At 45.1% G+C, this 24,107-nt stretch overlaps 1 protein-coding gene across 3 annotated transcripts in view; it reads left to right on the plus strand.

The window, feature by feature from the left end:
* Window positions 1-7,739: 7,739 nt before the first annotated feature.
* The window catches only part of LOC115173306 (RNA-binding motif, single-stranded-interacting protein 3), a 235,349-nt gene continuing 218,981 nt past the window's right edge, over window positions 7,740-24,107 (plus strand). The window contains exons 1-2 of one of the 3 annotated variants that reach the window (XM_029731288.1): window positions 7,745-8,348; window positions 8,557-8,924. In XM_029731288.1, coding sequence (XP_029587148.1) covers window positions 8,850-8,924 — 75 coding nt within the window. In that variant the 5' untranslated portion in view covers window positions 7,745-8,348; window positions 8,557-8,849. Of the gene's footprint in view, window positions 8,925-24,107 lie in introns of all 3 variants that reach the window. The other 2 variants (XM_029731289.1, XM_029731286.1) reach the window with 2 other exon arrangements.

Here is a 24,107-nt window from a genome sequence, read left to right on the forward strand (position 1 = left end):
CAACTAGTGTTGTTATAGGACAAGAGCTTAATGGTTCACTTCAATGTAGGCATACCACCATCACTGTACTCCTGACACATTATTGAACCTTTGGTTACCTCTGTGAAATATCAAGCTCAATGGAATGGAACCAGTGCCCAATCGTATAACCAAACCAAGTCCTAGGCTTACTACCAAGGCACACAATATTGACATATGGAATTATGGAAATGTCTCAACCACTCTGCAGTCTCCAGCAGATCCAGGTTGATGCAGACCTGGGTTCAAATACTATTTGAAGTCTTTCAAAATACTTTGAGCATTTGCTATAGCCTGCCTGTGGTGCCAGATGGCCAGGGTTTGCAGTTTTGGGACTATTCTATTGGTCCATTACGCCAGGTACTGTCAGCTCATCAAGCACAGATAACGTAGTTTGAAATGATTTCAAATAGTATTTGAACCCAGGTCTGGTATATGTTTTTGTAATGTTGCCACATCGCTCGTTTCAACGCAGCGATCGTTAGTTTGTTGTGTGAAAGGAAATGTAGAGCTTTGGTTTGTAGGAGACGTTCTGCTCCATTTACCAGCTCTCTTTGATGACTTCAGCAGCACTAATTATACAGGCGCCCGCCCGCCGCCGTCACCACGGATGCAATCTCTAAGTGCGTCACCCCCCAACCTTTTACTCTGATATCTCAATGCATCGCTACGGAGTCGCTTACCGGCCTCCACAACGTCTCACTAGAATAATGCTGTACTTAGCCCATGTTTTATGATGGTGTTCTATGGAAATGGCTCTTGGGAAGGTATATAAAGTGAAGTTCACAGTTCACAGTAATATGTAACATACGTTTGGGTCTCCGTAGATTGCTTTGTCATCTGATGTGATATCTCAGTAAGGCAAATAAATCCTTCAAGCACGAAGCCAATGTTTTTCTGTAAAGGAATGCATACTACTCGCCTGTAGTGTCAGATTCTATTGGAGCCTCAATTCATCGGAAAATATCACTGTTGAAGTTTTACATTGGACTGGCTAATTTTATAAAACGAACAGTTATACTTTTAATCTTCATAGTCATACATGTGCATATCTTTACATATTACATTTCAGTCCTTTAGCTGATTCTCTTATCCTGAGCCACTTACAGTTAGATAATTCGTCATAAGGTAGCTAGGTAAGACAGCCACGTATCACAGTCATAGTAAGTAAACTTTTCTTCATTAAAGCGGCTATTAGCAAAGTCAGTGCTAGTTAAAAAAGACCTGCGAATGTTAAGTGCAAGAAAGGCGAGGGTGTTCATTTACTATAGATTTTTTGCCATTGTTCTACCCAGCCACAGTCTGTCTCTGCTGGGCTTGATACTTTGCATGCAGACAATGAGACACAAGGGGAGTTTTAGTTAGTCGAGGGCTGGAATAAGGTTCTGCTCCATTTACCTTTCTGAAACATTCCCCTCAGAATGGGACTCTCTCTTGCTCTCTATTCTCATTCAACTGTGATGTTTTGTCATTCCACCTCATTCCAAAATGGCTTGACGGAGCTTTACCACCTCACTGCTGTCCGCCCACCCCATCCTGGTCATTTCACAGCTACATTTCTCCACTTTATTCACTGTTGTCTTCAGGCATGTCTCAAGTAGCGAGGGAATGACCCCTGTCATTACCCTCTCTAAATGGCTGTCACCAACTGGCCAAGTTGCAGTCGGAAGCCCAGCCTACTTCTACAATTTATCTTCTTAAAATGTATTTGAAACCTAACCTTAACCACACTGCTAGACTTACGCTTAAGCCTAACTTTAAATTAAGACCTTAAAGCAAAGGTTTGTATTCATAAATTTGTACCATCTAACCAATTTTGACTTTGCAGCTTGGCCATCTAGTGAGAAGCTCTCTAAACCCCTGCTCTTTGTCTCTCTTCCCACCTGGCCATCTCACACCACCTCAGCCATGACAGCCCCAGCCATGTCCCTAGCAAACCCACACGCCCCCTATGACACTCTGAACCTAGTGCCCCTCAGGTTGCTTCATGGCTATTGGATTATAGGTTTTTGCCTCCAGCCTATGTGTGTTAAATTAGGATTAAGGTTAGGATTAGGGCAAGGAAATCTGATCCGGGAACTGTGCTGAATGGCACTTCACTCCTCAGCACATGGTGGTGTCAGAACAAACTGACCCTCACATACTACGGTCTCTCTGACTGCGGTGATACAGTACCTTACACAAACCCACAGCTGCAGGCCAGCTGACGTGACTCACATAAACTCACACACTCTGAATCACAGACTCTCGGACACACGCATGCACGCATGACGCAAGCACTCATGACACACACACACACACACACACACACACACACACACACACACACACACACACTCCCGCTCACACTCCGACAGTTTAGCCCCGGGCCTCCTTTCTCAGTACAAGATCATTCATAACAGCTCAGGTTATTCTGAGAACCTCCTAATCAGAGAACGAAAGAGAGGGAGTTCTAACTGCAATAGTTACTCTACCTTTCATAGGTCTCAGGTTTCTTACTCATTGGTGCTGGGAGACCTCCGCCTTCTTCTTCTTGGCTTCCTTGGATGGCAGTAAATGAGTCACAGGAAGGGGAGTAATGCAGAACAACAACGTTGGGCACTCGCGGAGGTCAGGTTCTCGAGCTCCCAGTAGAACCTCTATCAACGTCTGCAGTGTTTTTCCACAAATTACGAGGCCCTGTGCTGCTCCCCTCATTCCCACCCCCTCTCCCATCACCCTTCCTTGGCTCGGTACCGGCGCTCCCTCAAATTCCAAGCATCTGGTCAGTTCTAGGAAACGCCTACGACCATCCAATGGGAGGACATGGGAGCCTCTTGTTTGTACCGAGCCCTGTGAATAATGTGTCACTCATAGAGAAGTTGTTGCTTGAGTAGTCGGGGAGTCTCGGTCTTGGTTGTCAATACTGACCTTCTAGGAATTCTGGGGGAGTGTAGTAGTGTCTGTTCTGCTTTGACTCCCCACTCTTTGTAGCTTTCTATCTCATTCCTGTCTCTTCTCAGTGTGGATTCAGGGATATTAGTAGGATATTCCTCCAGAGTCAGATAAACAGGTCAATAAACACAAAAGGGCAGGTATTAAAGTATTTACGGAACACTCAAAAATCTCTGGCAATTAAAGAAAATATACAGTAACTTAACATGTAATTTTACTTTCCCATATACATTTGCCTGTGAATGTAGCTATAATTTGGTAATTGTTTTAATACCAATAAAACATTTTGGCAATGGCATTAAAGTCAGGTCTACTCTCGAGACGTAATGTCTCCTCTCACAATGAAGTCGATGACTAAGGAGAGCGTTGCTATTAATGGTTGTCATCAGGGTTGTTTAGAGGAGACTGTGATTACTTTGCACCATGGGAGAACCATCGACAGTGCATTTGCAAAGTATTGAAACCCCTTCGATTTTTACAGCCTTATTCTAAAATGGGTTCAGTGTTTTTTTTCCTAATCAATCTACAAACAATACCCCATAATGACAAAGCAAAAACGTTTTTTTTTTTTTTTTAATTTTGCAAATGTATATAAAAAAATAGGATTACAGCCTCGAGTCTTCTTAGGTATAACCTTACAAGCTTGGCACACCTGTATTTGGGTAGTTTCTCCCATTCTTCTCTGCAGATCCTCTCAAGCTCTGTCAGGTTGGATGGGGAAGGTCGCTGCACAGCTATTTTCAGGTCTCGATCGGGTTCAAGTCCGGGCTCTGGCTGGGCCACTCAAGGACATACCGAGACTTGTCCCGGTGCCACTCCTGCTTTGTCTTGGCTGTGTGCTTAGGGTCGTTGTCCTGTTGGAGGTGAACCATCACCCCAGTCTGAGGTCCTGAGCGCTCTGGAACAGGTTTTCATCAAGGATCTCTCTGTACTTTGCGCCGTTCATCTTTCACTCGATCCTGACTAGTCTCCCAATCCCTGTCACTGAAAAACATCCCTCAGCATGATGCTGCCACCACCATGCTACAACGTAGGGATGGTGCCAGGTTTCCTCCAGACATGACATTTGGCATTCAGGCCAAAGAGTTCAATCTTGGTTTCATCAGACTAAAGAGTCCTTTAGGTGCCTTTTGGCAAACTCCAAGTGGGCTGTCATGTGCCTTTTACTGAGGAGTGGCTTCCGTCTGGCCACTCTACAATAAAGGCCTGATTGCTGGAGTGCTGCAGCGATGGTTTTCCTTCTGGAAGGTTCTCCCATCTCCACAGAGGAACTCTGGAGCTCTGTCAAAGTCACCATCGGGTTCTCGTTCACCTCCCTGACCAAGGCCCTTTTCTCCCGATTGCTCAGTTTGGCCGGGCAGCCAGCTCTAGGAAGAGTCTTGGTGGTTCTAAACTTCTTCCATTTAACAATGATGGAGGCCACTGTATTCTTGGGGATCTTCAATGCTGCAGCAATGTTTTGGTACCCTTCCCCAGATGTGTGCCTCAACACAACCCTGTCTCAGAGCTCGACAGGCAATTCCTTTCAACTCATGGCTTTGTTTTTGCTCTGACATGCACTGTCAACTGTGAGACCTTATATAGACAGGTTTGTGTGACTTTCCAAATCATGTCCAATCAATTGAATTTACCACAGGTAGACTCCAATCAAGTTGTAGAAACATCTCAAGGATGATCAATGGAAACAGGATGCACCTGAGCTCAATTTGAAGTATCATAGCGAAGGGTCAGAATACGTATGTAAATCAGGTACTTCTTTGCAAAAATAAATAAATAATGTTTTCACTTTGTCATAATGGGGCATTGTGTGTAGATTGATGAGGAACAAATAATAATTGAATACGTGTTAGAACAAGCTGTAACGTAACAAAATGTGGAAAAAGGGAAGGGGTCTGAATATTTTCTGAATGCAATGTATCCTCTCTTTTCACTTCATATCCCAGAGATGACTCACTGCACACTGCATGGCAACTTCAGTCTGTCTGTGTGGTCCACTTCCAACCTCTTCCAGCCTGCGTTATGTTATGGCCGTGTCTCTCTCTGCTCTTACCTCACATTTCAGAGTTCAGACTGTGGTGTTTCCATATGGCCATCCTTCCCTTCGCCTCCTAGTCTCCAGCACTGTCATCCTGGAAGCTGCAGAGATGAATCAGGGCGTGCGTTTTTTGGGTTAGTTTGTGTGCGTTCGAGCGTGCGTGCATGCTCACATTGTGTGTGTGAGTTCCAGTGTGTGCATGTACACGCCTATGTGTGTGAATCAGGGTGGGGAACCTTTGCATCACAAGGAGAAAAAAAACCATTCTTCCATCCCTGTTGATTTCTCCATGATGAAACAGCTGGCTTCATGTCACCCCTGTCCTCAAACTGACGTCAGTCCACTGATTCATCCCAGAGCCCCTATCAGTGTCGAGGCAGAACTGGCACGTCCACATTCATCTGCACTCTTCCTTTTGCTATGATGGAATGAAATACAGAGCAGAATATTTGGATGAAAGTTGGGCCTTGTTTGCATACCCACCCACGTAAGCAGTCTTGAGCCATTGAAGGCTCCCTTCGAAAACTTCAACATTAGTCCAGGGTATCTGCCTTGTTCCAAGTAAGTCTTGAGTCTCAATTGAAGTCCCAAACCCCTTATGACACTAACAATTAGTTAACAGTTAACGGGTCAATCTTGAGTAGTTATTTGTGAAGGTATGCACTGAGGCAGTAGATATGACCACACAAAATGTCAGACTGCTCTCTTTCCCCCCCCCCCCACACCACCCTCTCTCTTTCTTTCTCTCCCTCTCCATCCCTCCATTCGGTGAGTAACCCTGCCCTGCCAGTCCGTCTGTCCTGGAGCTGTAATCTGCTAATCCACAATCGATATCTGCCTAATCTCTTTTCCACAGATAAAAGCGGCCTTTCTGATAATTATGTTTTCTTCCACACGCCATAGCCCTTCTCTCTCTCACTGCTTTGTTTCTATCTGTGGGATGCTAGTATTGATTCAGTCTGCCCACTAGCCTGCATGCATGCTGCCCACATTCATGACCATGTAATCTACTGTAAACCAAAATACATGGTTGAATGAGGACACAAATTGCTATTAGAAATCAATGTGCAAAATGTGGCATAATTGAGCTGGGACCTATTTTTTAAGTGATGCACTGAAAATCATTCATTTGGTCTGAAAACGTCAATGTAAAAGTTTAATAAGGGGGAAATACCCTCGTGGGTTCGGTGTGTCTGTGTAAATGTTCCCTCAAACTGTTGTACTGCTTGTTTGTGCCATTTAAAATGCTTGGCATAACACATGTGTTTTTAGAAGAAATGTTGCAGTTCATTTCTCATCCTGAAGTCAAGGATCATTTTGCTAATTGAGTTGGCTGAAAACTGTTGTGGACTCATAGGTTAAGCCACAGTCTGTGTGTGCAGCTGAAGTTTCTCGCAGGCCAAAGGGAAGAACCTTTACCATCCTGCTGCTGTCCATTGGGCTCCGCTGTCATGCTATAGTCCTCTGTAGTGGGTAGAGTCTGGCCCTTGATTCCTTCGACCACCTGCACATAAAATATATACACGCATGCCTGTAAGTCGCTTTGGATAAAATAGTCTGCTAAATGGCATATATTTAAGCAATAAGGCCCAAGGGTGTGGTATATGGGGTGCGACATTTATTTCACATTGGTAACCAGTTTCTAATATATACTATAAACTGGGTTGTTCAAGCCCTGAATTCTGTGGCCAATATACCACGGCTAAGGCTGTTCTTAGGCACGACGCAACGCAGATTATAGCATGTAACGGTGTCAGTTTGTAGCTGGTAGTATATATAGAGAGTGATTTTTCCCTCAAGCACTCTTTACCCCAACACCACGTGATGTCTCTCCGCTCCGAACGGCCACATACTCTGCACATCTGATGTGGGTGGAAAGTGTTCTCTGTGTTGTCTTTTCATAGTGAGGAGAGCTTAATTGGCCAGGTAGAATGTTCCTACGTTGGGAAACATTGCTTCCTATGTCGAGGATCTAAGTCACGTTTGTATTTGAATGTTTTTCAGTGCTGGTCTGTCATGGTTACACAGAAAAAAAAGTCTGTCTGCTTGCATTTAACAAGCACAATACATTTGCAATTTGATTTGTTATGATGTATCATCATAACAATATGGAGGGTATACTGTATTCTACTGTATTTTAGTCGATGCCAGTATTCCGGAATTGATCATCCTAATATTTCTATATTTCTTAATTCCATTCTTTTGGTTTTAGATTTGTGTGTATTGTTAGATACTACTGCACTGTTGGAGCTAGGAACACAAGCATGTCACTACGCTCGCAATAACATCTGCTAAATATGTTTATGTGACCAATACAATTTTAATTAATTTGATTTGGTTTCAATTATACAGGATGTTGATATACTGTCGCTACGGACAATGTCATTTACTTCCAAGAGAAAAGTGAATGCTTGAAACATACCTTTTCAGACTTTACCAATGAACCCAGAAGAAAAACCTATCGTTGTCTTATAGGTTTATAAAGGTATGGAGTAATGTTCAAGGTTACTGATTGGTTCAGAAGTAAAATCAGACCACATTGATGAAGGAGAGTTTGAACCAGGCGTTAGGTCCTTTGGCAGCCAGTAGGGGGAATCGACTCCACACGCTACTGCCTGCCTGCCTGCCGTCCCCCTCTCCTCGCTCCTTTCTCTGGCTGTGGAAATACTGCAGCCCCCTGGTCTATGTCTGGATCTCTTTCTTGCTCGGAGCCGACTCAAGTCCCTCCTACCGGCTGTGGAAGGAGGAGGCAGTCAGCTCACAGTGCAGGACGAGCCCCCTTTACCGCCCTGTTACAGTGTGGAAGAGAGAGAGAGAGCGAGAGAGAGAAAGAGAGCGAGAGAGAGAGGCAGGCTGCTGGGAGGAGTGACTGAGAGCGAAGCAGGCAAGAAGAAACAAGGAACACATTTTAGAAGAGCAGGAAAAGGGAGGATCGCAGACAGGAGACTCTCTGGATTGTCTGTCTGTTGGGCACCTGGGACACTGTCATTGTGTTTCTCATTATATTTTTTTCTCTCTTCTTCTCTGAACCAGTGGACCGGTGGAGATTCATTTTTTTTCTTGGTGCCATATCAATTAGAAGCTGGGATTGTTTCTGTGTAATCTGCTCTTCTCTGGCTGAACTGTTACACACTGAGATTGCTTCTTTGGTTTGTTCCTGCCTGATACTGACTCTTCCCAAAGTGTATCTGTTAGCACACCGCTGAGGATATATCCTGTGTCCGACAATACAACACAGAGCAGCTGGGATATCAGACTACAGAGGAGAGAGAGAGAGAGAGAGAGAGAGAGAGAGAGCTGTGAGAGAGAGCAGCCTATTGAGCGACAGAGAGTGTGAGAGAGATTGAAGCCGAAGAGCGAGGTAAGCTATAGCAAGACAGCTTAAATAGAAAAGTGATCTATCTATCTATCCTCCCCCTTTTCCTTGTCTTTCCTTTTCTCCTCTCCCACACTGTCCTGTGCCAGCAATTTGTGTGCAGGACTGCCTAAAGCCACTGCCACCTGCTCCTCCTCATCTTTCTCCTCTTCCTCCTCTACCTCTCTTCTCACGCGTTACTATCCGACACCAGCCAGTGAGGGACAGACAGGACACGCAGCAGCTTCTGTTTGTAACACTCCAGGAGATTTAACTAAAAGGCGTCGTCAGGCAGGAGCTAACCCCACAGAGGCAACCCCTCTCCGAACCACTCTCCGTCAGACGAACCCTGCCTGCTCTCCGGAGGACCAGCAGTGATACAAGACACCAGTGTGGACGGGAAAAATAAGGGACCTACAGTCAGAGAGCCAAGCCCCAGTACTACTAACGCTCGTCCTCCGCCTCCGCGCAACCATTCCCTGCCCCAGCGCTAAGGATTCCAGCTACATGGGCAAGCGATTGGAACAGCAACCAATGTACCCTCAGTACACATACTACTACCCCCACTACCTCCAGACCAAGGTAGGACACCCATCACTTCAGTACCTTTAACCTCCCTCCCGCCCTCTTCAGTACCTTTAACCTCCCTCCCTCCCTCTTCAGTAAACTTTAACCTCCCTCCCTCCCTCCCCCATCCTCCTCCTCCCCCCTCCCTCTTCAGTACCTTTAACCTCCCTCCCTCCCTCTTCAGTAAACTTTAAGCTCCCTCCCTCCCCCATCCTCCTCCTCCCCCCTCCTTCTTCAGTAAACCTTAACCTCCCTCCCTCCCACTCCCCTACCCCAAACCCCCTTCACTCCTCCATCCTCCTCCTCCCCCCTCCCTCGCGCTTCCTGTCGAGTGGGGATGTGGTGTGATGGATGACTGGCCTTGGCCGTGATGGTTTCAGATGGCAAGTGGCTTGCTGGGGTTTGCATGTCTCTGTCACTTGGTGAGGCATCACAATGCTAGTTTGTCCAGCCTCGGTACGGCTAGTGGAGCTGTCCGGAAGGTTGATTAATTGAGGCTAACTGGATTGGAGTTTTATAGTGAGAACCACAATGGAAATAAGCCTACAGGCTTTATTGTGTTTTTAATGTATGTAATGTTGTCTACGGCTGGAGGAGCCTACCACTTTCAATTATCTAACATGCTGACCAGACCGCTCGTGTGCCATTGCGCATATGTTGATTTTGTCCAACCTCCAGACGCAATCAGTACACGCAGGTTGAAATATCAAAACGAACTCTGAACCAACTATATTAATTTGGGGACATGTCGAAAAGCATTAAACATTCATGGCAATTTAGCTAGCTAGCTTGGTGTTGCTAGCTAATTTGTCCTGGGCTATAAACATTTGGTTGTTATTTTACCTGAAATGCAGAAGCTCCTCTACTCTGACAATTAGTCCACAGATAAAAGAGTAAACCGAATTTGTTTCTCGTCATCTCTCCTCCTTCAGGCTCTTCTTCTTCTTTGGACTTTATATGGCGGTTGGCAAACAACTTTAAGGTGCATTACCACAACCAACTGGACTGGAGTGTGGACCTTAGTTCATCTTTCAATTACCCACGTGGGTACAGTTGAAGTCAGAAGTTTACATACACTTAGGTTGGAGTCATTAAAACTCGTTTTTCAACCACTCCACAAATTTCTTGTTAACAAACTATAGTTTTGGCAAGTCGGTTAGGACATCTACTTTGTGCATGACACAAGTAATTTTTCCAACAATTGTTTACAGACAGATTATTTCAGTTATAATTCGCTGTATCACAATTCCAGTGGATCAGGAATGTACATACACTAAGTTGACTGTGCCTTTATTAAACAGCTTGGAAAATTCCAGAAAATGATGTCATGGCTTTAGAAGCTTCTGATAGGCTAATTGACATAATTTGAGTCGATTGCAGGTGTACCTGTGGGTGTATTTCAAGGCCTACCTTCAAACTCAGTGCCTCTTTGCTTGACATCATGGGAAAATTAAAAGAAATCAGCCAAGACCTAAGAAAAAAAATTGTAGATCTCAACACAAGTCTGGTTCATCCTTGGGAGCAATATCCAAATGCCTGAAGGTGCCACGTTAATCTGTACAAACAATAGTACGCAAGTATAAACACCATGGGACCACGCAGCCATACAGCTCAAGAAGGAGACGTGTTCGGTCTCCTAGAGATTAATTTACTTTGGTGCAAAAAGTGCAAATCAATCCCAGAACAACAGCAAAGGACCTTGTGAAGATGCTGGAGGAAACAGGTACAAAAGTATCTATATCCACAGTAAAACGAGTCCTATATCGACACAACCTGAAAGACCGCTCAGCAAGGAAGAAGCCAATGCTCCAAAACCGCCATAAAAAAGCCAGACTACGGTTTGCAACTGCACATGGGGACAAAGATCATACTTTTTGGAGAAATGTCCTCTGGTCTGATGAAACAAAAACAGAACTGTTTGGCCATAATGACCATCGTTATGTTTGGAGGAAAAAGGGGCAGCATCATGTTGTTGGGGTGCTTTGCTGCAGGAGGGACTGGTGCACTCCACAAAATAGATGGCATAATGAGGGAAGAAAATGATGTGGATATATTGCAGCAACATCTCAAGTCATCAGTCAGAAAGTTAAATCTTGGTCGCAAATGGGTCTTCCAAATGGACAATGACCCCAAGCGTACTTCAAAAGTTTTGGCAAAATTGCTTAAGGGCAACAAAGTCAAGGTATTGGAGTGGCCATCACAAAGCCTTTACCCCAATCCTATAGAACATTTGTGGGCAGAACTTGTGGGCAGAACTGAAAAAGTGTGTGTGAGCACATAGGAGGCCTACAAACCCGACTCAGTTACACCAGATCTGTCAGGAGGAATGTGCCAAAATTCACCCAATTTATTGTGGGAAGCTTGTGGAAGGCTACATGGAAAGTTGGACCCAAATTAAACAATTTAAAGGCAATGCTACCAAATACTAATTGAGTGTATGTAAACTTCTGACCCACTGGGAATGTGATGAAAGAAATAAAATCTGAAAGAAATAATTCTCTCTAGTATTATTCTGACATTTCACATTCTTAAAATAAAGTTGTGATCCTAACTGACCTAAGACAGGGACATTTTACTAGGATTAAATGTCATGAATTGTGAAAAACTGAGTTTAAATGTATTTGGCTAAGGTGTATGTAAACTTCCGACTTCAACTGTATATGCTCCTAAAAACCAATGAGGAGATGGGAGAGGCAGGACTTGCACCGCATCAAGCGTCACAAATAGAACCAAGTTGTATTTTAGAGCCTAACTACCCAGACGCTCGTTGACGCACACGCGAGCAGTGTGTGTGCAATGATTAAATAACATGTATGTGGTACATTTATTTTTGCATCATTCACGCACGCGTTGCGAGCAGTGTGGTCAGCATGTAATACATTCAATCAATCAACCAAGGAGATTACTACCCACCCATATCTCCTACCATTAGTGACACAATAAAAGCCGTATCTCCTATCCTGGCTCAGCAATGCCTTTATCATGATAACCGACATGTTGGCCAGCCGTAGGCTGACAGTAAACATGCATCCGGCATGGCTGCCCACATTTGCTCTAGCCATTGTACGAATCACTAACTCTGGCGTGGAAACCTGGACTCTGGTTGGTGGCTGATGGGGGGACAGTCGAGAAGACTAGAAGTCCTCCGTCATCAATAAGATAAACTAATGCAGATAAAGTATTTTGTCATCTTCCCTCCCTATTGTAAAGAGCTGCTGAGGTAGCTAACTAGAGAATCCTAGAGAAGAATATCGGCGGCCCCACCTGGTAGCCCACTGGTTTCTCTTCTGATTTATAGTTTAATACATTTGTGCTGCTGCCATATGGTTTCCCTCTCACCCTGCCCCCTCCCCTCTCTATCCCTCTTTCTCCCACCTCTCCCTCCCTCTTTTTCTCTGTCTCATATCTCAGAGGAGCTCATCTCAGGCCTCTCATTCAGGGGTATGCCCTGTTAAGTTCATGTTTTAAGTACCCCTATATTTCTGTCACTACGGTGCTGTCACTCTGTTATTAGTACGCCTGGTGGTAGTCTCACTGTTGATGGATCTGGTATGAGTGCAATGGCAACCATGTTTTGTGAAAATACGGTTTAGTAAACGTTGTTAAACTGGAGCCTAGTCGTTGTGTCATTTTAAGTTAACATGCCCCTCATCCCTCCTTTCCTTCCTACGTCCCTCCCTCCCCACTCCACTGCAACAGGCATCTCCCCCCCTCTTCATCGTCACATCTTACTCAAGGTCAGCGCAGACAGGATTGCCTCCGTCAGCGATTGATGTATCCTTGAGTGCGATATCCATGTCATCCAAACTCGTCCACCCAACAGCAGCGAGCAAGCCAAAAAGCAGTGCATTTGCCATGTTTAAAGTGGTCAAGAAAGGGTTTTATTTTCCTGGCTAGTTACTCTAGCTAGTGCCCATTAGGGGTATGTATACCGTATGTACACTACCGTTCAAAAGTCTGGGGTCACTTAGAAATGTCAACAGTGAAGAGTCTCCTCTTCACTGTTGACGGTGAGACTGGTGTTTTGCGGGTACTATTTAATGAAGCTGCCAGTTGAGGACTTGTGAGGCATCTGTTTCTCAAACTAGACACTCTAATGTAATTGTCCTCTTGCTCAGTTGTGCACCGGGGCCTCCCACTCCTCTTTCTATTCTGGTTAGGGCTAGTTTGCGCTGTTCTGTGGAGTAGTACACAGCGTTGTAGAAGATCTTCAGTTTCTTGGCAATTTCTTGCATGGAATAGCCTTCATTTCTCAGAACAAGAATAGACTTGTGCTTTGAAAGTGCTTTGTTTCTGGCCATTTTGAGCCTGTAATCGAACCCACAAATGCTGATGCTCCAGATACTCAACTAGTCTAAAGAAGGCCAGTTGTATTGCTTCTTTAATCAGGTCAACAGTTTTCAGCTGTGCGAACATAATTGCAAAAGGGTTTTCTAATGATCAATTAGCCTTTTAAAATGATAAACTTGGATTAGTTAACACAACGTACCATTGGAACACAGGAGTGATGGTTGCTGATAATGGGCCTCTGTACGCCTATGAAGATATTCCATTAAAAATCAGCCATTTCCAGCTACAATAGTCATTTACAACATTAACTACACTGTATTTCTGATACATTTGATGTTATTTTAATGGACAAAAAATGTGCTTTTCTTTCAAAAACAAATATATTTCTAAGTGACTCCAAACTTTTGAACGGTAGTGTATGTATGGGACTGTGACCAGGGCCAGTGATGTGAGAGCAGAGGGCTCTCTCTGTCTCTTTGACAGAGAGTGCAGGGAGGTAGAGCTGCTATCCCATTAATTATCATTGATTGGTAGAGTAGAGGAGAGGGCCTTGGCAGTTAGGTGGGCAGGTTGGGCCCCAGCATCAGATGGCAGCCGCTTGCCTCACAGGCAGGACGCCTGAATTAAGCTTCCGTCTGTAGTCATCCAGGTCCGTCTGTTAATCTTCATTTCAGCATGCTCTTGATATGGCCTCATTCTCCCAAACGGGCATAGATAACTGCAAGTGATGATGAGGGGGGTAGGGATTCTAGAAAACGTAACTCATACCAAATTGTCCTTTCCGACTCCATTTTATGACGCATATCGGCAATACTTCTCCATCCGCCGAGGAATATATAGAATCTACAGAACATCTGGGTTCTATTAGGATGAAAAGTATATTATGAGTTTAACACTGTCTTAAGTCTTCTTTGTACGACAGAATTTCATAGTCGAAAAGGCGTTTTCAATTTCCATTTGAAATGTCTCATATCGCCGCATATAATTCACTGGACGCGCCACTGTTCGATGAGCACATTCCAGTTGACAGCGAGGATTAACATGTAAAACTCAGAAATTAGATGAAACAATAACATTTGGCCCTCTATTGATTAGTGCAGTGGAGTGTAGCATGTGCTTCTCTTGAACAAGATTATTGATTCCTGAAAGAGCATTTTTGTGGCATGTTTTATAAGGGACGAAGGTGAAGGGAGCCTGCAGGACAGTGCTTTGATAAGGGAATCGTTTAAAGGCTTGTTTCTATTCCCATCCTGCTCTATGAACGAACGGAGCCAACGCTGAATCTCTCTCAGATACTGTACGATACTTTATTGAACATAGTGACTAGGATTTCACTGAATTTTCTGTATTTGAGTATTTGTTTGATTTGAATCATAAGTGAATGATAAATGTTTTACAAATGAGGAAATTACAGTAAATGTTTGTCCTCTGAACAATTACGCCTCACAGATCAATTATGTCATTTAATGATAGTTATTATGGGAAATGTGTATTTCATCCAAAAGCTATGTCTGTTGGCAACATTCTGCATGCCTTGGCATGTCTCATGATTATCCTTATCAACTTGAAGTGACAGCTATTTTTGTTTGCGACTACAACATTTCCAAGTACAAGTTGGTAGAAGATCAAGATAACGTCACAGTGGATATATTTGAATGTGTTTTTTTTGCCCATGGGAAATCCCTTTTCAATCCATCTCCTTTCGATGAATTGCCTCGCTAATGCAGAGAAAGTCATCATCTTCAGTATAGGCTACAGTAGTCACCTGAGTCCACTGTATTACTATGACACGACTGATAGGCCTAGTCCTTACACCCCTCCTATCAAGAGATCAGACAGACAGGCAGAGACACACACACACGGTCTGTGTTACAGTCACGCTAGTAGAGCATACAGAGAGAACCTGAGAAGCTGAGGAGCAGACACAGAGATAGACGCAGGCTAATATGGGCTCCCGAGTGGCGCAGCGGTCTAAAATGAAATGAAATTTCATTAGTTACATGTGCCGAATACGACAACCTTACAGTGAAATGCTTACTTACGAGCCCCCAACCAACAATGCAGTTTCCAAAAATATGGACAAGAATAAGAGATAAAAGTAACAAGTAAAACAACAATAGCGAGACTATATACAGGGGGGTACCGGTACAGAGTTGATGTGTGGGGGCACCGGTTAGTTGAAGTAGTATGTACATGTAGGTAGAGTTATTGAAGTGACAATGCATAGATGGCAAAAACAGAGAGTGGCAGCGGTGTAATTAGGGGGAGAGGGGTGGGGGGCCAATGCAAATAGTCTGGGTAGCCATTTGATTAGATGTTCAGGAGTCTTATGGCTTGGGGGTAGAAGCTGTTTAGAAGCCTCTTGAACCTAGACTTGGCGCTCCGGTACTGCTTGCCGTGCGGTAGCAGAGAGAATAGTCTATGACTAGGGTGACTGGAGTCTTTAACAGTTTTTAGGGCCTTCTTCTGACACTGCCTGGTAGGAAGCTTGGCCCCAGTGATGTATTGGGCCCTTCGCACTAACCTCTGTAGTGCCATGCGGTCGGAGGCCGAGCAGTTGCCATACCAGGCAGTGATGCAACCAGTCAGGATGCTCGATGGTGCAGCTGTAGAACCTTTTGAGGATCTGAGGACCCATGCCACATCTTTTCAGTCTCCTGAGGGTGAATAGGTTTTGTCGTGCCCTCTTCACGACTGTCTTGGTGTGCTTGGACCATGTTAGTTTGTTGGTGATGTGGTCCCTGGTCTAAGGCACTGCATCTCAGTCCTAGAGGCGTCACTACAGACCCTGGTTCGAATGCAGGCTGTATCACAACCGGCCATGATTGGGAGTCCCATTGGGCGGCTCACAAATGGCCCAGCGTCGTCCGGGTTTGGCCAAGGAAGGCCATGAATGTAAATAAGAATTTGTTCTTAAAACTGACTTTTTACTTAAATAAAGGTTAAATAAAAAAGTTAATATCCAGGGCCTTAAGTAAACACCAATCAATGGAGCCCATTGAGTGGCTCTATGCCTGTGTCTGCCTGGACCTTGGGCTCTATTTATACTCTCTCTGATTCCTTATAGTGGGAGGGTGGGGGTGGGAGATGGGGGCCAGAGGGAGGGATGGAGGGAGGGGCGGGTTAAAAGCAAGGAAAAGGGTTTGGTTACATTACACGGGGGAAGCCATTGTGCTGCAGAAATAACAACAGGCCCATCTAAATCCTGCTGCTTTCAAGCCTGTCTAAGAGCCGCTGGCTGGCCAGTTCTATATCCCCATTCTGGGTGTAGCCTTTCAGTGTAGCCTCATCAAAGGCAGAGGAAATCATGAGCTCTACGTTTTTTTGTTCAGTTGAGTTTTAATGGTGGAGATGCTGTGAAACTAGGCTAGGAACGTACACTATACAGTGCATTCTGAAAGTTTTCAGACCCCTTCACTTTTTCCACATTTTGTTACGTTACAGCCTTATTCTTAAATTGATTACATTTTTGCACATTTATTACAAAATAATGCAAAACTGAAATATCACATTTACATAAATATTCAGACCCTTTACTCAGTACTTTGTTGAAGCACCTTTGGCAGCGATTACAGCCTCAAGTCTTCTTGGGTATGAAGCTAAAAGCTTGAAACACCTGTATTTTGGGAGTTTCTCCCATTCTTCTCTGCAGATCCTCTCAAGCTTTGTCAGGTTGGATGGGGAGCGTTGCTGCACAGCTATTTTAATGGTCTCTCCAGAGATGTCCGGGCTCTGCCTGGGCCACTCAAGGACATTCAGAGACTTGTCCCGAAGCCACTCCTGCGTTGTCTTGGCTGGTGCTTAGGGTCATTGTCCTGCTGAGTGGTGAATCTTCACCCCAGTCTGATGTCCTGAGCGCTCTGGAGCAGGTTTTCATCAAGGATCTCTCTGTACTTTGCTCTGTTCATCTTTCCCTCAATCCTGACTAGTCTCACAGTCCCTGCCACTGAAAATTATGCTGACACCACCATGCTTCACCGTAGGGATGGTGCCAGGTTTCCTCCAGACGTGATGCTTGGCATTCAGGCCAAAGACTTCAGTCTTGGTTTCATCAGACCAGAGAATCTTGTTTCTCATGGTCTGAGAGTGTTTAGGTGCCTTTTGGCAATCTCCAAGCAGGCTGTCATGTGCCTTTTACTGAGGAGTGGCTTCCTTCTGGCCACTACGATAAAGGCCTGATTGGTGGAGTGCTGCAGAGATGGTTGTCCTTCTGGAAGGTTCTCCCATCTCCACAGAGGAACTCTGGAGCTCTTTCAGAGTGACCATTGTGTTCTTGGTCACCTCCCTGACCGAGGCCCTTCTCCCCCGATTGCTCAGTTTGGCCGGGAGGCCAGCTCTAGGAAGAGTCTTGGTGGTTCCAAACTTCTTCCATTTAACAATGATGGAGGCCACTGTATTCTTGGGGACCTTCAATGCTGCAGACATTTTTTGGTACCCTTCCCCAGATGTGTGCCTCAACACAATCCTGTCTCTGAGCTCTGACATGCACTGTCAACTGTGGGACCTTATATAGGCAGATGTGTGCCTTTCCAAATCATGTCTAATCAGTTGAATTTACCACAATCAAGTTGTAGAAACATGTCAAGGATGATCAATGGAAACAGTGTGCCCCTGAGCTCAATTTTGAGAAAGGGTCTGAATACTTATGTAAATAAGGTATTTCTGTTTTAAATGTTAATAAATTAGCACAATGAAAAAATATATTTTTAATCAATTTTAGAATAAGGCTGTACATTTCTGTCCTGCTACAGCTGCCCCTGTCAAATGTAAGTGCTGTTATTGTGAAGTGGAAACGTCTAGGATCAATAACGTCTCAGCCGCAAAGTGGTAGGCCACACAAGCTCACAGAATGGGACCCCCAAGTGCTGAAGCACGTAGTGCGTAAAAATCGTCTGTCCTCGGTTGCAACACTCACTACCGAGTTCCAAATTGCCTCTGGAAGCAACGTCAGCACAATAACTGTTCGTCAGGAGCTTCATGAAATGGGTTTCTATGGCCAAGCAGCTGCACACAAGCCTAAGATCACCATGCGCAATGACAAGCGTTGGATGGAGTGGTGTAAAGCTCACAACCATTGGTCTCTGGAGCAGTGGAAATGCCTTCTCTGGAGTGATGAATGACGCTTAACCATCTGGCAGTCTGACGGACGAATCTGGGTTTGGCGGATGCCAGGAGAACGCTACCTGCCCGGATGCATAGTACCAACTAAAGTTTGGTGGAGGAGGAATAATGGTCTGGGGCTGTTTTTCATGGTTCGGACTAGGCCCTTTAGTTCCTGTGAAGGGAAGTTTTAACACTGCAGCATACAATGACATTCTAGAAGATTCTGTGCTTCCAATTTTGTGGCAACAGTTTAGGGAAAGCCCTTTCCTGTGTCAGCATGACAATGCCCCTGTGCACAAAGCGAGGTCCATACAGAAATGGTTTGTCGAGATCGGTGTGGAAGAACTTGACTGGTTCTAAGCCCTAACCTCAACCCAATCGAACACCTGAATTGGAACGCTGACTGCGAGCCAGGCCTAACCGCCCAACATCAGTCCCCGACCTCACTAATGCTCTTGTGGCTGAATGGAAGTCCCTGCAGCAATGTTCCAACATCTAGTGGAGGATATTATATTTACTGTTCTCAGGCTATATGCCTATTATTCACATGACACAACATATACATATAACACAGCATCATAGAACACAATTAGTCATTTCTAGACACAATTCTTAATATGTGCTTCAAGAATGACTGAACGAAATCACTTGCCGAGGCAGTGCTGTTGAAATCCTTGCATTAAGCTCATTTAGTCACTATCCAATAAAGGTTGGCAGCAGCCTCTCAACTAGCTCCCTCTCTTCCTTGTTTTCCCTCCCCTAGCTCACCACCACAATCCAGGGGCTTTTGATCATTAATCAACCCACGCACACACCTCCGTTTTTTTTATCTGCCTGCGCCTGTAATCTCGCCATACAATCCCTCTACATGTCGCTGTCACTCAGTGGAGTGGATATTTTCATTTATCTACTCGTGTGCTGTACATAACACAGCGCTTGGGCACTGTGGCCTCCTTCTCATTCATCAACTGACAGCTTGGCCCCTATCTACACGCATACATTAGTCTACACTGTACCCGCCGTACCCGCCGCCCCCGCCTCCTCATAAGCACTGAGTGAGCTACAGAGTCCTGCCCCTTATGCACTCACGTCCGTATCTCATTACGACTGCTTTGTGTGAGTGTGTTCAGCCTTTTGACGTTCAATTTTAATTCTATCGAAGAGAAGAAAAAAACGGGGAAAATTAGATTGCATTTTCCTTTTTTCTCTTTTCCGGTTTGCTCTAGTTCATCGCGCAGAGCCATAACTATCAGATGGGACTCAGGGACTTGACTTGGATTTACTGTCAAGTGTATTTAGCTGTAAATGTAACTGTAGCACAATGAATGTATGCATAGTGTATCCTGCACACCCTGCGTGGCTTATGACCACAGATGCTCTGTGAGCTTGTGAGTGAATGGTTATGAGTGAGTGCTGCTGGCGATGATGTCAGTGTGACCTCAGGGAGCCCTGGTCACCGTGTTCTCCGTCCCCGGCCATCTGGAGCCACAGGCAGCTCTGCTCTGCTCTACAGAGGGAAGCTCGGCTGCTGCTTCTGCACGGGTGCCAGGGGCCGGAGTATAGCAGAGTCCTGCAGCACTACAGTGAAGTGGAGTGGGCTCAGGGATGCCCAATGGAGCCCTACTATGGATTCCTTTGTTTCCTGGTCTTTCTTTTCTGCAAGTGCACGCTCTATTTTTTGTCTTTGTCTTCGATGCTGTCCCTCCCTCCCTCTCTCTTTTTTTGCCTTTTGATTTTACCCTCTCTCCATAATTTTCTCTCTTTCATTTCCCCTCTTTTTCTGTATAATTCCCTCTGTTCTGGAGCCCTCGCTGACTCCTGTGTAGGGTGGCAGGAGGGGCGGTAGATGCACCTCCTGTAAACTCACCTTTTTACATTCACTTACGGAAATTAACATCAGAGAAGTAGGACATGAATAGAATTAGCTGCAGGGCAGGCAAACCAAGAGCCTTGTATTCTGAACCGCATAACTGCAATTCTGAGGGTTCAAGATAGCATCTCGCTTCACCCTATTCTGGAAGGACAGGACAGAGCGGGCAGAATGCATATTGAGAAAGCCTGCTGTGAATGCCGCTCTCTGTTACCGGGTACATGTCCCTCTGAGCGAGGTTAGGCAGCAGCTATGGGGTTGAGAGTCTTAGCTACCGCTGGAAGAGACTGACAGGATGTTAGTGAAGGGGTGTGTTGTTCTACTGTAACCGTAGCCCCGGCTGTCTGTCTGCTGTGTCTGGCCTGCCTCTGCTCTGGCATCCGGCTTCAGGACGGAAAGAACGGTCTCACGGCGTGGCGCGGTGCTCACTCACTCGGAGCTAGCCGGGGTAATTGCTCCTGCATTTTTAAAGAAGGGCTGGCGTTTGAAGAATCCAATGGTTCCCCTGCTTTTTACTTACTGGAGAAAGGCTGTTAGTTTGCATGTGGCTGTCCAGGAGTCTGTGATAGTGAGAGGCTTGTCTCTGTGTTCATACGCAATGAGAGATAATCACCTCTCAAGGACATGGCATGGCTGTCCCAGCACTCCGTATGGTTTCAGCTTATTATAGGGTTATATTCTAGTCTGTGGTCTGAGCCACACCAGCCATCTATGTTATGATGAACAGAGGAAGCCTAATGACATCAACACAGAGAGCAGAGCAGAGCTCCCCTCTCAAAATGTGCCTCTGTTTTAAGAGAAGACTGGAGATAATAACAGAAACAGAGTTAAGAGTTTCTGGAAATTGTTAAAAATTTGAGTCTCACTTAAAGTTACTACAAAGTTCAAGTGGAGAGTCTTTCTGGATTGACATTCTGGGAAACGTACCAAGGTTTGCATGTTGGAGTAAGTCGGTAAGAGTCTGGGAAAAGTACCAGCCGAGAATTTCTACTAACAGTCTCATTTTTCATTATGTGATTTCATCCTCCTAATAATGACATCATAGTTTGACAGTACAAATCCTTTGGTGGTGCACATCTCACTCTGTGGAATTTTCATTTTATTTCCATTCTAGCCACACAAACCAATGACCTAGTGTCTCTAATCAGATCTGCAGACATGAAAATGGAGGGAGATTCGAGCCACAGACATGCAAATGGTGGTGTAGCCTTACCAGAGAGGCCCAGCCTTTCAAACATGTAGAAACCCTAACATTTACCCTACAGAGCTGCATTAGCAATGGCAATCTCAATGAAAATATCATGTCATAACTAGCTTGAAAAATGGCTGTGGAAAAAGCCAATTCTGCCATGAAGGAGGGTAAGCAAATAGTCATGAGGGCTTGAATAGCTGCCAGGAGTGTTGGATGGCTCTAACTAAACCACAACGAGTTCCTATACAAACAGAGATACGGGCACCAATTTGGTGTGGCAGATGAACCTTTTCAAGCTTTTGCGCGAACTGGGATTACCAAATGCAAACAGTCCATTCTCAGGGCTCTATTCAGGTTAAATGACTCAAGCCACCCTTGTATTTTTTGTCTGAGTGATTATTTTGGCAGACCTTCAGAATGCCCTAACCCCTCCCCAAAGTCATGGCTTGGGAGTATTAGCCAGCTCGTGGAAAAACACAGAGTGGGACAGGTAGGCGGCATGAATTAGATTGCAAGGACACCAGTGTAGAAAGAGAGAGAGCCAAGTAGTCACGCAGCAGTATGATGAATGGAAAGTAAGCGAACGCCGTTGGCATTATAGAGCTGAATAGGATTAAAGATGATTATTCTTCGCCAGTAATTAGTAGCACATAAACAGCCGTCGGCAACAGAATTAAAAAGTGGCATTATGATGTGTGTCCTCCATACAAGATGTCTCTTCTTGCGCTTTTCAACAGTTAATCCCTCTGCTTCGCAGGCAGCCACATATTATCGGGGTAAAGGTTACATTTTGTAACAGATGACTGCATGTGACTGACTTGCATGGTTCATGCTTTGATGTACAACACCAGTTTCTCCTGCACAATCTGCACTGGTGCGTACAGTATCTCCCGTCTCTTTGCCTCGCATAAATTATTAAGGTCACCCACATGTTCTGGAGAGAAGAGGATAGAGAAGTCGCATACCGTGAATCAACGGCTTAATGCCTCGTGTCTGTGAGAGAGAGACAAACCTTATTCAGCATGAAAGGTTGGCACGACAGCACCAGTGTCACGTGTGCTCCCTCTCCGGCCTCTAGGTCACCAGGCTGCTCATTATGGTGCACACCTGTCACCATCGTTACGCGCACCTGCGCGTCATCAGACTCACCTGGACTCCATCACGTCCTTGATTACCTGCCCTATATATGTCACTCCCTTTGGTTCCTTCCCCAGGTATCATTGTTTCTGTTTCTTGTCTGTGAGTTGTTTGTGTTTCTTGTTTTGTTCATTTGTTTATTAAATTATGCACTCCCTGAACTTGCTTCCTGACTCCCAGCGCACACGTTATAACCAGTTAGAGTTGGGAATAAAATGTAGCCTACAAAATGCAAATGTTCATTTTTGAATACTTGCTGTTGAAGTGTGGATGAAGTCTAATTGTTTTTCATATATTTTGAGTCCTTGGGCTTTTTAGAAGACATGGGTAAGAATTCCCTGTCGCTTTCCCCTCTCTCATTAGTTTTTTTGAGGACTGGTATCCATTATTTATCGCCTAGCCCCAAAACAGCAGCTGCATGCTTGTGTAACTGACGTATGTTCTGCTTTTGCAAGCATATTGGGAAGAATGATTCTGTATAGAGATTTACATCAGGCTTACGAGGACACACTGCAACAGACATCTCCAGAATGTGTTTTTTGACTGATCAAAAAAAGTTCCCATCTCAGATAACTTGAACTTTCGGCCGCACCGGCCAATTAACCACAATGGCATCTTGCCTAGTATCTGCGGATGCTCCGGAGTAACTACTGTAACCGTCAAAGCCGTTAGAATTCAGCCGATGAAGCAATAAAGCCTCGCTCGTATAGATAGAGCTGCAGTCTGCTCCATTCAGTGCAAATCCTGTGCCCTCAGCATTTTGGGCCTGCAATGAATCACCAAGCTGACATGGCCTCCCCTCCAACGTTAAATAAACACTCCGATAATGTGACACAATGTTCCCCTAGCCACACAGCTACAGTTCTATACGTTAACACTGTTACTGTAGGCTCTCTGAAATGTTTAGGAACTCTGTACCCCAGTTATGTTACTTCTTCTTCTCCGTTCGAGATGATCTGTTTGGGTATGGATTGCAGTTGTACAGCCAGCAGTAGCTGCAGCGGGAGGCCCTCTATTCTGCCTTGTAGGGGCATGGACTCCCTCCACTTCCAGTACCAGGGCCTGTCTGCAACATAAGCGCTGCGCATCTGTTTATCCCGTCCATATGTGTAGCGGAGGCCCACGTCGGTATATTGGGCAATTACCTCTGTGATGGGTGGAAGAGGAAAGTCCTTTAAATGCTCTCTGTCGGGGGGAGGGGGGGGTTTATCTATTGGATCACTGGTGATGTCGTGCCATTACCGTAGCGACGGCCGGGGGCCTCGTTTTCAGCGACAGGGCTGAGGCAGCCCCTGACATGTGAGTGCGGGTCAGCCAAGGTCACCACACCTCAGTGGCGATGCTGCGCCTTCAGAAATGCATAGGTATGAACGTATTGCGATTTAAATTAAGATAATGAATGGAGGACATGCACACATGAATAGTTTGCAGAGAAAACGTGCTTTTATGTATGTACAAATAGAAAGGCACAGACACACTTTCAGATATGAATGAAGTCTGTGACACACTTAAAACATGCAAATCCATGCTCATACTGAACATAAACATGGTTTGCATTCCAAATGGGACCCTATAGTGCACTACTTATGACCAGGGCTCTGGTCAT

The sequence above is a fragment of the Salmo trutta genome, chromosome 34, assembly GCF_901001165.1.
Source record: "Salmo trutta chromosome 34, fSalTru1.1, whole genome shotgun sequence".
Taxonomy (NCBI): domain Eukaryota; kingdom Metazoa; phylum Chordata; class Actinopteri; order Salmoniformes; family Salmonidae; genus Salmo; species Salmo trutta.